The sequence below is a fragment of the Atractosteus spatula genome, chromosome 18 (genome assembly GCF_055471065.1).
Source record: "Atractosteus spatula isolate fAtrSpa1 chromosome 18, fAtrSpa1.hap1, whole genome shotgun sequence".
Classification (NCBI taxonomy): Eukaryota; Metazoa; Chordata; class Actinopteri; order Semionotiformes; family Lepisosteidae; genus Atractosteus; species Atractosteus spatula.
The window spans coordinates 7310197-7323253 of record NC_142723.1 but is presented as its reverse complement, the minus strand read 5'-3'; the positions used below and the strand labels follow the sequence as shown (position 1 = coordinate 7323253).

The 13057-nt window shown below is 40.8% G+C and overlaps 1 protein-coding gene across 7 annotated transcripts in view; it reads right to left on the bottom strand.

The window, feature by feature from the left end:
- The window catches only part of tnrc18 (trinucleotide repeat containing 18), an 85441-nt gene that overhangs the window by 58483 nt on the left and 13901 nt on the right, over nucleotides 1-13057 (bottom strand). For all 7 annotated transcript variants that reach the window (XM_088937061.1, XM_088937065.1, XM_088937066.1 and 4 more), the window contains exon 3: nucleotides 799-975. In XM_088937061.1, coding sequence (XP_088793187.1) covers nucleotides 799-975 — 177 coding nt within the window. The remainder of the gene's footprint in view (nucleotides 1-798; nucleotides 976-13057) is intronic.

Sequence of the window (13057 nt, the reverse complement as noted above, 5' to 3'; positions counted from 1 at the left end):
GCGCCCAACTAAATGAAGGCTAACAACAACTGTCTGAGGGGGAATTGTCTCAGGAACGCCCCTCCCCCCTTCCTGGCTTTTACCAATGGCGACAAAACGAGAATTAAATTAATTCCAATAAAGCCCAGCCTATGGCAGCCTTAGCGTACAAGACCTGCTGTCGCAGCTCAACTTCTGCGGAAGGCCTGGTGCCAAGGTCATCTGGCCGATTTCAGAATGCTGGAGGGGACGGGCCTGCATTTCAGGACTTGGACTTTTAAGAGAAGCTGCAAAGACCCGCTTGGAACAGAGCAAGAGCTTTTATGTGCTGCCCCTGGGATTGAGATCACAGGCGTCTATGGGCACTCGCATGTGCCCACATTCCCCGACAATCAAATCCAACATGCTTACAAATGAGATAAATGCTGCACACGACACTACAACCCGCCATAAACCCAAAATCCAATATGTTGAAGCTGTTAACACTTTTTTTGTTTTCTTATTCTTTCCTATACAAAGCAGCTCTTTATTAGCTCAGTTTAAAACCCCCAGAAAGCACCCCGGCCCTCCCGTGCCAATAACGGGGACTGCTTCTCATTATGCAGTTTCAATCAGAACAAGTCTCGCGTTTCCTGAGCCACTACACCCTTACTTCGTCTGGGTCGAATTCTCTGTTAAATTTACACCTGATTGTTAAATCGAATGCATATCAAGGTGCCCGGCTTCGAAAACCTCAAAGTGGGGTTTTAAATGGCAACACGCAGAGACGTGCATCAAAGAAATGTAAGCGACAAAGACACTGGAGAAGCAAGACGTTACCTTCGTGAGGATGGGATGCCCACAGCTGCGCCATCTGTAGGTTGGAGGGGGTAGGAGCCCTGAAGGAGGGGTCTGGGGGCATGGGGGCGGGGGCGCCATGGGGTGTGGAGGACCCAGCGAGCCCACCACCTACATAACCGCTGAGGAAAGGGCTGGAACTGCCCGGAAAGGCATCACCTAAAGAAACCATAACAGAAATAAGCCACAATGAATGAAACCTGCCAAATGCCACAGCCAGCACACAGAATTTTCCAACCATTCAATTCACTATCACACTTGTAGAGAAGTGTTAGTTAAGAGCGGCCTATGCAGTGGACAACGTGCAAGAAGAAAACATCCTTAAACTTCAGTAATACAATATGCAAACTGCTACATTTTCCGGTTCAAAATGTTGCATTTCAGAACCTACCACTCTTGTTTTTAACAGCAGACTTTTATAGCGACCAAGTCTGTTCAACACTGAAAGAAACACCATTTCCAAATAAAGGCCACCTTGAATCCAGCTAAAATAAAAATATTTGCCTTTTTAAACATTTAACATGCAACAGTCCTTGAGATAAAAATACACCCTACATTTTTCTTCAATTAAAACAATGTTCGATTTTGCATTCTTCTAAAAGAAAAAAAGTAGCAGAAATGAAACAATGCAGATAGTTACAGCCCATAAAAAATACATGCTGCTTAGATTACAAGCAAATAGCCCCATGATTCATTCTTAACTCACCCTACAGGTTATTTTTATACAATATACTAAGAAGATGCTGCCAGATGTGCCCTGTACTTACAGCAGAAAACCCTGCAAATGCACCAATCCTCAACCTGGCTCTTCTCTTACATGAAATTTGACATCCAAGCAAGAATACACCTAGGCTTCCAAAGAGCCTTCACAGTACCATAGCTGTAGAACAATTCTGTGACTATAGAAGAAGGCTTCAGAGGAAAAAGGCAGAGGCTGAAACCCTAAAATTAACACTCCTGCTCTGCTCCCTCAAAAACAGTTGCCTATCTTCATAAGAACAGGTACAAATGAGAAGTGCTTTGAGTGGAAAGTCCAGGAAAGCACATAAGTGTAAGGAATTATCATATTATTGTATTTTGCCCCTTATAGATCCCTTTTTTGGGTAGCTCATTGATCCAAGGTTCTCCTCCTGAAGGAACCAAAGTTAGCAACCCAACAACAACAGAGTAGCTTGCTTCACACTACCACAACCCTTTATTATGCTTTCCCATTGCATCCCATTGAATCTGATGAACTCCTTACTTTCCTCTCTTCTGAATTTTAAGACTGACTTTGTCAACGCTTCTGGAGGATTTAAGACACATCAGGTCCCATCAGTCTTCTCTGTTCAAGACTACAAAGGTTCAATTCTTTGAGCCTGTCAGCATCCTTTGAGCCTACAAACGAATCTGGTTGCTCTGTTCTAAACTGATTCAGAGACGTTTCACAGTCTCATCTTGTTATATCTTCAGAGATCTTTTGTCTTTGAAAAAGGACGTCTTGTTAGAACACTGGGCCGACAAGGGATTTCGAATTTCTTTAAATAAACTGCTCCGCCAATCAAGATCCCATAATGCAACAACTGCTCTCTGGCCACGTAAAGCTACATGCAGCTACCTGCATGAATTAAACCCCAAAAAGCATGCGTTCTTTCCAGACTGCTATCCAGTAATACGGATGGAATGCAATCCAGCCCGACGGAACCATCTTTACGTATTCAGAGAGCACACTACCACAAGAGGGGACCCAAGCCTCACTACCAGCTTTTGCACCACCGTTTAACATATAATTAACCAGGAAAGGGTGTGCGTCTGTTAGGGGACAGTGGGTAGGTGCAAATATTAGGATTATTAGAGGTCAATATTTTGGTATAGGGAACTGTGGATCAAAGCTAAACATTGCCTCTAGTACATAGATCATTTCAACAAACCATACACAAGAAAGTCTGAAAAAGAGTTTAAAAAAACATCTCGATCAGTTGATGCAGAGATGCTTTGCTGTGCAATTCTCATGGCTTGTTTAGCGTACACTGAAGAATTACTTTCATCCCATGCTTCTAACAATGGACCTGATTAGCATTTTTAGACATTGTTATTGGGCCTCTAGAGTTTCCTAAACTCACTTGTACGTACAATTTGAAGTAATGCTTTAAAAAAAAAAAGAACAAGCTCCGTGTTTATACAAATGGGATAACCAAGCTCAAGGTTATAGATAAAGGACCTATGCCTTTTCTTTCACCGGCCAGCAGGTCCTGCTGCCCTCAGGGTCACAGCAAGCATGGGAAATTGACAGCCTTACCCCATTCCTGCTCTCAGCTCCCAATGAGCATGACAGGGACCACAGTCTTGTATTAACCCCTCCCCCTCCCGAGCAGCTGGGAAGAATGCATCTGTCAGCAGGAACATCCAGACCGCCTTCGGAGAGCCAAAACTGCACTTCATTTGAGTAAAACCTTAATTTGCTGGAGATCTGAGCCTTCGTTCAACCTCGATTACAGGCGTCTATTTTTTCAGGATGAGGTTCCAAGCCTTCGCAACCAGGAAGACCCCCCCCCCCCCCACCAACTCTTTGCTTTAGTACAGGAACTGTTCGTCGATGAGTTATGCCACAGCGCACGAGAAACGCGATGCTTTCACGCCAACAAAGGGGTGGATCCCCAAGAAGGTCACGTCTGTCTGGCCAAATTCACTCATAGGCAGAAGATCAGTTTTGTCATGTAAAACACATCTGTAACAGACCGGAGCGCAAAAGGAAGTCTTGTGCTGGAAGATGCTAACTAGCTGAATCATGAACGCATTAGCCGTGCACTTTTACTGGGTGAGCAAACAATTCTACAAGATTCCCGTCAACGACTGAGGTGTGTAATATTAATCCATTTCCTTCCTAATCACCCTGCCTTGCAATTAGAAAAACTATTACAAGTCAACTGCCAGGGCGGTCAAGATTTAAGGGTTGAAAATACTTTAACTTGACCAACAGGGTCTCCTTTTCATTCAGTTCCTTTCTTTGAACTGACGCGAGAGAGAAAAAAAATCAGTGGTCTAGCAGAAATCAGAACTTGGTTAAAAGGGGAAGTTGGCGAGAGGCTCCTTTCAAGTAAATAAAACAAAACCTCAAAGCAGACGTTGTGTCTGCTGGCAGTTCATCTTTGGCAGTTCCCAAACTGCACCATATCAAAATAACAGATATAAAAAGTTAAGAAATCTGAACACAGAGGAGATTGAGCTGTTCAAGCAAAGGCGTCAAAAGCTGATTTAGAAAACACATCTTGCAAGAAGGACTACTAAGACACACTCCTTTGAACTGCCCCTTAAATACAGACATTTAAAAAAAAGACAGGAAGAGTCACACCACACTACATTTATATAATGATATATATTCAATAATTCCATCACTGAACAACAACCCCCCAAAAATTATTTTGGAAATGACCAGATGTTTTCACTCTGTAATATTACAGGCAATATAAAATCATCACTGATAAATCATATTAAACACCACCATCCATGCACAAGAACATAATGCAGCAAATCTCTCTGGAGGTATGTACCATATTTGCCACAGGGCACAAACCGTTGGCTAACTACTGAAAAGAAGGAAAGAATTGTCCAATTCCTATGACCGCTCAGCTCCACAGCATATTAGCATACCCAGTGCCGTTTTCAAAATAGCCCTGCCAAACACCCCCATAATTGAACACAGACCACTGCAATGCACACTTCAGAAAGAACAGTTGTATTTGGGGGAAAAAAAATCAACTGGAATTCAAACCCTAAAGCTAAATTAAACATAAATGAGGCCATTAAAGTCCCCACAGTCTCCACGCCTTTAAAAAGTAGGATTACAGTTTGTACTACAAAAGTCTAGCTACTAATAAGTGCAGTAGAGAAAAACACACAGGTGGTATACAAGAATCAATCCACAAAAATACATTAGAGAACCTACAACAGAAAGAGAATGCAGGATAGTTCGTTCTGTACAAGTAAACACCTTGCTCAGTGTTTTTTTCAACTCTGCTTTGCAAAACATTCACCTATGGCCACAGGTATTCAAGGGACTAACAACCAATCTACTTAATAAAAAAAGACACAAGTCCCTCTGAATGTCAGACCTTTCCCAAGTGACTCCGGAGATAGCCAGATTAGTAACAAAGCCAAGTCTGAACTACCTATGCCACAGGCTTCAATTACGGATAATTGAGATTAATCACCAGCGTATATCTGATTGCTTTTCCATGTCACTCTGATCTGGTCAGACTGTACAATAGCTAGGAAACCTATCAATATGGAATTTGATCATAACTTATAAAACCACAACCAAACACAAAACTGTGCAGCAGTAAGCATTCGCTGTGGTGATTTCTTCAGGTTTTGGTCAAAAACATTACTTTGAACTGCGGTGAAAGTATGTCCCTTCAATGTGGGACTCGTATAGCTTCACTGAGCAATAAACGTCTGCTCTGAAGTCCAGTCCGCTGTTTTAATGAATGCTGACCCACCACTCACTTAAGAGGGGACAGGAAAAAAAATGTCAGCCCTTAGGCCATCCTCTGTTTGAAAACCACACAGTACATTGCCTTTTCAATAATATATGGCTTGCAAGTCAAATCAAGTAGAGATCCTCCATTTGGTTTTGCTTTGTTTTTAAAATGACCAGGACCTTTATTAGTGTGCTGGATAAAGGGGACTCCTAAACAAATAAGAGTCTCTGGTATCATTTGGGTATTTTTTACCTCAGTTTTGTGATCCTCTCTCTCTCTCTCTCTCTTCTGGAGGCAGTGCTTTATTTTTGTATGTCTGCCTGTGAGGACTTAAGTCCTTCCATAAATATATACAGAATACATTTTCCATGGCTGTGGCTCATTGTAATAGTTATCTGTAGAAGACTAGGCTTTAGCAAAGGATGAACAGTCTTCTCACTGTAGGATCCTACATTCCTCACCACAAAACAGTCACAGGAAATAGCTGTGGGTCAGAGCCTTGTGCAAGAGGTGGTAAAAAATAAAAACTCAGCTCAAATACTTGCGGTATTTCACTTTGTCACAACGCAGCAGAGATTTGTATATATTTGGTTTTGAAAAGAAGATAAACTGCAGGAGGGAAGAAGGATTTGACTTTACCTATGAAAGGATAAAAAAAAACCTTAATGCGTACATACTCCTCGAAAAGCAGGTAGACGCAGATACATTTTTCTCACCAATTTCTTTGCTAAATAAAAACGATAAAGGCTGGTGCTCATTACAAATCAAGGGCTTTGGTTCGGTGTAGCAAGGTAATATAGTCTGAAGAGCACACAAACTCCAACATTTGAACACATATGCATAAACTGCACATGAAAATGCATTTTCAAATGTTTCTGCAGATATTTCCGCTCATATACCTAACCTTCATCAGTCTGGCCTTCACTTTCCTGCACTTTCCGTTTTCTGACAAGGCTGAAGATGTATGAAGCGGCTTCTGGAACTTTCCCTGCCCGCGTTAGGGGTCCCAACACAGTGCGTCTGTGGGATTTATTAACATTATCAAGTAAGCACAAGCACATTTTTTTTTATCATCTTCTAAAGCCCAAACTGCACTGACCAAAAGGTATGCCAAAATCCCCATCTTGCAAACCATTTCCACTTGGAAAGATTTGCTTTTCATCCAGCACGAGGGCAGTCACGGACGTTGCTCGGAGATTTGGTTTCTTTTTGAAATAACCAAGCCCTTTTTTGTTCACCAGAGTTTCACTGTTTTTTTGTCTGAGGTTTCGTATTTTTAGCCCCAACCAGCTGCTAGATTGCAGTGTAGGGAAACAGGCTAGAGAGAGAGAAAGGCAGCACTTAAAAAGGTCAAATATATCTGCCGACATCAGCACAAACCTCTCCTCCAAACGTACAATGGCGTGGTGTACATTAAACAAGTAACATTTGTTACATGCCTTAGCTTTTCGAAATCCTAGCTGATATATTTATGTTGGGCTTGGGTTTTACGGGCCGTCAGGCACTGTTTAAATAATGCGAGTGACCCACGGATTGCGGAGGGGGCACCGTTGCAATTTTCCTTGCTGGATTGCAATTACGTGACCATGCCTAATGATGTGAAACACACAGGCCCTCATATGCACAACCATTCCCAGCACAAAGAGCACAGAGAAAAGGAACACAGGGGCTGGAGCTGAACAGATTTATATTGCACGGCAGTTACATTATTAATGAGTTAATTTCAAATACGTAGCCACCGCAGACAAACGTCTTTTGAGATCAGTGGGACAAAAAACACAAAAAAAAAACACACTGCTGGACCCGGTCCCTTGCCAACTCACACACATTCGCATCTTACCAAAGCTTAGCCTTTTTTTCCCTGCTTTAGTTAAAGGCGTATCTACCGGGTTTGGGGGATAAACATAACTATGAACGTCTTTCCACCGTCCTCAAAATTAAGTACTGGTTTTCAAGCCGTTTATTTGCATGCAAGAACAGCAGTATGCTTATAACAGCTACATCCAGTACTTAACGACGCATTTTCTGCAAGCTGCTATTAAGGAAAGCCAAAAAACCCTAAAAGCTATACCAGACTAATGCGAGTCCTGTTTAAAGTCTCTTTGTAAAAATAAAAGCATTCCATAATACAAATGTATACTTAAAAGGGGGGGTATTAACTATTACGTAATTGGAGGAAATTGGTATTTATGACTGAATCAAAGTGATTTCCCTTTAGCAAAATAATAAAACCGTCAAATCTTAGTACGGAAAGCATTTGTTTGCTCAATATTTAAACACATGCTTGTTTTTATTTTCTCCCACTACTTTTCTAGTTAATCCACAAGATCTGGCTGAATAAAACAATAAGGCAGAATACACTTGGTCTCAAAATAGTTGAAATGAACTACAGGCTACATGAGTGTTATGCACAGTTTGAGAACAGCTTAGAATATATATGTATGGACAGTACTTTCTATATCACAATTGACAGGCTTTAGTTTACAGTTAACTACAGTGTAGAAATGACTGAAAAGAATATCACATTTTAAAGCTGTAGAAAAGGTTTAAATGATTAAAAAATCATGTTTTGGGATATTATGAACAGCTGAAGAAACGCTATTGTCTGAAACATCTGGAACAAATTATTTTTTAATCATTTAAACCTTGTGGATACTATAAATACTTCCTACTATTGTTATATTTGAAGTCTTTATTTCATAGCCTTTTGGACCAGACAACTGTTAATGAATTTATTTTATGCTGTGGTGTATTTTGTTTTAAATGGAAAACAAAGTAACAGATCTTAATCACTCAGATAATTTGCAAAGCAACAACAGGACCGTACAGACAAATGAGAATCTCTTTTCTTCTCTTCCCAGTGTAAAAACACTGGCAGGGCCTTTTGGCACCAGGAGGCTGAAATGCTGGCATTTACTGGCATCTAAACTATATTTAACTTTTTGCATGTTTCAGGAAGCACGTCCAAACTGTTAACTTAGTTTTAAAATTAAGTACAGCACGTGAAAAATATATTGCTCCTGACTTTGCAAGTCTGTGCAGTGGGTACTGAAATAACAGTTTATAAAACAGAAGTCCTGCTTATACATTTTCAGTGCCTTTTTTAAACAACTTCTCTCGTCCAGCGCTACTTCAATCTATTCGTAGGTTTCAGATGCTTGCTGAATGTCAAAATCTGAAACTAGTGAAAAAAGGATTCACGCAACATAATGGCATGTCACAATGAATAGGTCATTTTTTGCTTTTTTTTTTTAGTTTTTTAAAGGAACTTTCCAGTTTTAAGTGGAAGGTGTTACAGCAATGCAAAAAAAAAATCAAACCCTATTCATTTTCTAAAAAAACTGCATTGTCACTGAAAGGATTAAAAAAATGTAAGTCATAAGACCCAGATCTCAATGTCTAATTAATGCCTTTTAAAGCTACAAACAGAACTCCTCTCTCCCCTACTAGAAAGTGATTAATACTCAAGGGAATTCTCCAGAGTACTTTTCTTTAAAAGAAAATCTTTTAAATTGCTTTCCTTGCAGTATAATTTGTAATAAAATGACTAATTACATCATCATCAAGGGATGTGGTAATTTAAAAATCATTGGTATGGCTAACAGGTAGTGATTGTGGGCACACATTAAAGATTCCCCTATCCAGTTCACAGAAACTTTCAAACGTCGGCACACTTGTCGGAGGGCTGTGCCTAAAGGTGTTGCATCCTGAGTAGATCAGAGTGCCAAAGCATTCATGAATTGAATTGAGATCATGTCATATCTTCTTGTGGGTTACATGGAGCTTTGGGAAAACAATGTCAACAACAACGCATTGTTGGCCAGATGACCATACTGAATAACCCCAAAGCAGGCATCAGTGTTTATACAGCACAAACAACAAAATCTAATTTCTGAGTAAATACAATCTAATCAGCAAAAAGTCTGAAAAAAGCTCAAACATTAGTAGTGCTGTGGGGAATCTTCAATGCATTTTTACAACACACAGCCTAACATCATAAGGTAGGTCTAAACAACAAGACACAAAGTCTTACAAGTGCTTTAATGAATCCAAATTTGTCCATAAAGACAAAAACTCTGTTAAATTATTTGATATATGAAGCATTTATTTTTAATTAAGCTGACAGTTTCTACAGAAAGCATCGTTTTTCAAACAGAATTACGCGAAAAGTCAGTCTCTAAATATAGAGTGAGCCTACCAACATAATAAAAAGGCAACCTAATTTCTCAGGTTAGAGCTACAAATTGCCGAGTGGAAATTAAGCAGCATAGCAGTTTGGTACACATTTTCTAGGCCAGTGCCGCACAGCTCTGAAACTTGATCTCATCAGCTTTCAAATCACTTATCGCAAAATTACAATTTAATAAGCCTCTTCTACTGCTGTTTCTGAGCAGATGTTAAATGTGGGATTTATCGAATCTGGGTGCTCTTTTTAATCCTTTCCCGTTCAATATGATTACCATCTATGGCTTTTTCCATTGTTTTTGCACCATTTCTGGGTTCTTCTCTTCCGTATACAAAAAACAGATTAGCTTATGTAAACATGTCAATTGCTTGTTGTGATGATACCTATTTATTAATCCGTTAACCTGTGGCAAAAGGGCAATCGCTATGGGGCTGGCAGACGCACCTTTATAATCTTTGGTGCTTCAGTACATTACATGTTCACGAAAGGGGAAAAGCTAATGTGCCACTTGTGCCATCTGGGAATTGTACAAGAGATTCAGCATCATCCTTATTACTGTTTAAAGGGTTAAAGACTCTCCTAAGTCAATAAACCATCAGTCAGCTTTGAAATAAAAACACATGCATTTACACAAGAAAAACAGCAGGCTGCCGTCTTTATATTTAAAGCGCAGCTCATAATTGCACATAGAACATAAGTTTGGGTATATTCTGAAAGCATGCAAGACAATTTAAGGCTCCAATTCCTTCCCACGAGTCAGCCCAGTGAACAGAACAGCTCCTGTGCTGTTTAATTCACAGCTCGAGACACAGATACAGTGAAGGCTCTGAGACATCTACTCCTTTTGCATGCGTCTTTATCCCAGGATTCTCCTCCAATCACTGTGTTTCACAATAAAAAGACAGGTTTCACGCTCTGCATCATGTTAAACCGTACGCTGCCTGTGCTTATCACAGCCATACCGTAAACCAACCACAGCAGAGGATGTGCCTGCTGCCAAGAGGAACCTGTTAAAAGCAGGAATGCTGAAGAGACTCACCCACATTTTCACGCTGCAAGCTCGAAACAGATGAAGGGTACCTTGGACATGGCCGTCACAAAAACAACATCAAAGAACGCGAGACGTGATGAATTAAAAAAAACAAATGTCTGACAACCCCTACCTCATCGTCCTTCTCTCCACTCCCTAACAATCACAACACACTGGCACTAGCCTCCGCAGAAAAATCCTAAAAATAGGTCTTTTTTTCCCCTTATCAGATTTGAGAATCTGGAAAATGTATTCTGCTCCGCCCCTCCCGAGTGTTGTGGCCAAACTCAAGACCCTCAAGATTCCGAAAGTAATAACCATATAAGCTCAGAGAGCTGAAACGGTTTGTAAACACGACTCTCCGTACGTATACATTTCTTCTTCATTTACAAAGAACAGCATGCATACCGTGTCTATCTGGCAAGTGCCATCTAACACACCAGCAGAATAAAACAAAACCCAACCAAATCACTATTGTTTAGATCTGCCCTTTAGTTCCACTCCTGCAGCTGAGCACATTAGCACTACACTGAAGAATATTTGCAGCTCAATACCATGTTAATATGCACAAAACTCTTATGGTTCCTGGAGTTACTGTAAGCCTGCGCTGCTACTGAGGCGGCTTGAAAAGGTATTCTCCAAATTATCACCTGTGGGTATTACATTCAAAAGCAGATTTGGGAATTTTGCTGATCCCTTTGTCCTGACAGCCAGGAATCCACATTACCCCACCACCACCAATCTTGGATGCCCTGGAGCGAGCATGGAATCCCAGATCTCTGAGCTGCAACCCTATCCTATGGTGGAGAAGCACCAGAAGAGCTAGCAGAGCTGTGGGCCGTGATGGCCAGAGATCAGCACGTCTTTGCCGTCGGAAACGTCCTTTTCACCCTTCAATGGATCACCAGCAAGGCTGCTATTTTACCATACAAACCAAGGGAAAAAAAAGGAAAACCATGGTGATTTTAATTGGACAGATGCTTTTATCCGCAAAAACATATATACGTATAAAATACGTATAAACGTATCCCCCATAAGTTTGCACCGCAGATCCTATTAAAGAAAATTCAGAGTGAAGTTCCTTGCTCAGGGGTACAATCGCGTCCCATTGGGGACTTGATCCCAGAACCTTGCTGGTAAAAAAAAACCCAGAGCCCTGACCCTACTCCAAGCCCATGCAACGCTGACTACAAAACACAACCAAGAATTCAGATTAAGCCGGAATTCATCTGGCATGATTTGTCTTTATTTTGTAAAGGTTTTACATCGACTGGCCTGGCCATCAGGACTAATTTAATGGTTTGAACACTTGATCCGTAAGTGAAAAATTAAGAATTTGAACATTTATTATACTTTCTCCTTGGACTAAAGGTCCATCAAACTACTAATTGATACTGCAGTGGGAAAATGTTTTCTCCGCGACTGAGGTTTTAAGATAATGCTATAATGCACTGTTAAATATGACAACTCAGAATTTTGGGGGATGATAACTTTAAAAATGCTTTATTCAAATAAGGGACCGTAGAGGTACAGAAACAGGCAGCTCTCCATCACGGTAAGCGGAGTGCTTTCCAGAAAGCTTGTTTTCTTGACCGACATATTCAAGATGGAAGACCGACCTATTGTGTAATTTGGAAGTGTAGCCATCGTTAACCGCTTGCGTTTCACTGTGATTCAGTTTCACATGAAGTTTTGAGATGCCAACACAAATACATAGTAACACCTCATTACCAGGAGCTGGGGGTGGAGACAGTTTCCTCAACATTTTCTGAAGTCAGTGTAGCATTCTGCTGGGCAGCTGGTCATGTGAGAAAATAAACAACTCCTAATTATCAAAATGATAATTTTGACAGTCCTGCTACTGACAACTGACAGAATTACAATGCAGCCCTGGAAATGAATGAAAGGTGCTGTATAGCCATTGTATCAGCCCCTTGCTCCCAAAGGTGCGAGTCAAGATGTTCTCCTACGCAGTTTTAAATGGTGTCTGTAAATCAATAGCATCTTTAAAAAAAGATTAGAGGGGAGTCCCAGCAGATGTTCCCATCTCCAATTTAGAAACCAGGGTCCCTACGTTAAAAAAAGCCAATAAACCACTGACAGGGATAAGGGCTTCAGAGAAGCTGGTCACCAGAGAAGAAAACTGATCAATCCCCCCCAACCCTTCCGCAAGAGACTCTGTTTCACACAAATAAACCAAGCCTGGATTTCCATTTTCCAATAGCACTATATGTGCTTATGTACTTGGCTAAAGAACAGGTCACCGAGGACCGTATTCCCTCGTGTGTTCTCATAACGGATAGGATACTGCCCCAAAACAATTCCTGCAACACAACAGCAGTGCATTTACCAAATCATTTCTTAGCGCACAGTTCCTTTCCAACACATTACAAGACCGCTTACAAAGAAACATTTTACAAATCTGTCCGACCCCAGGAGACAACCTCCCAAGTCTGAAAATAGTTTCGTTGGCTCCGAGGTGCTAGACAGGATTAGTGAATATTCTAACGAGCCGAGAGCAAACCAATCTCCTCGGATATTGACGTACTTTCAAAATGAAGTAAA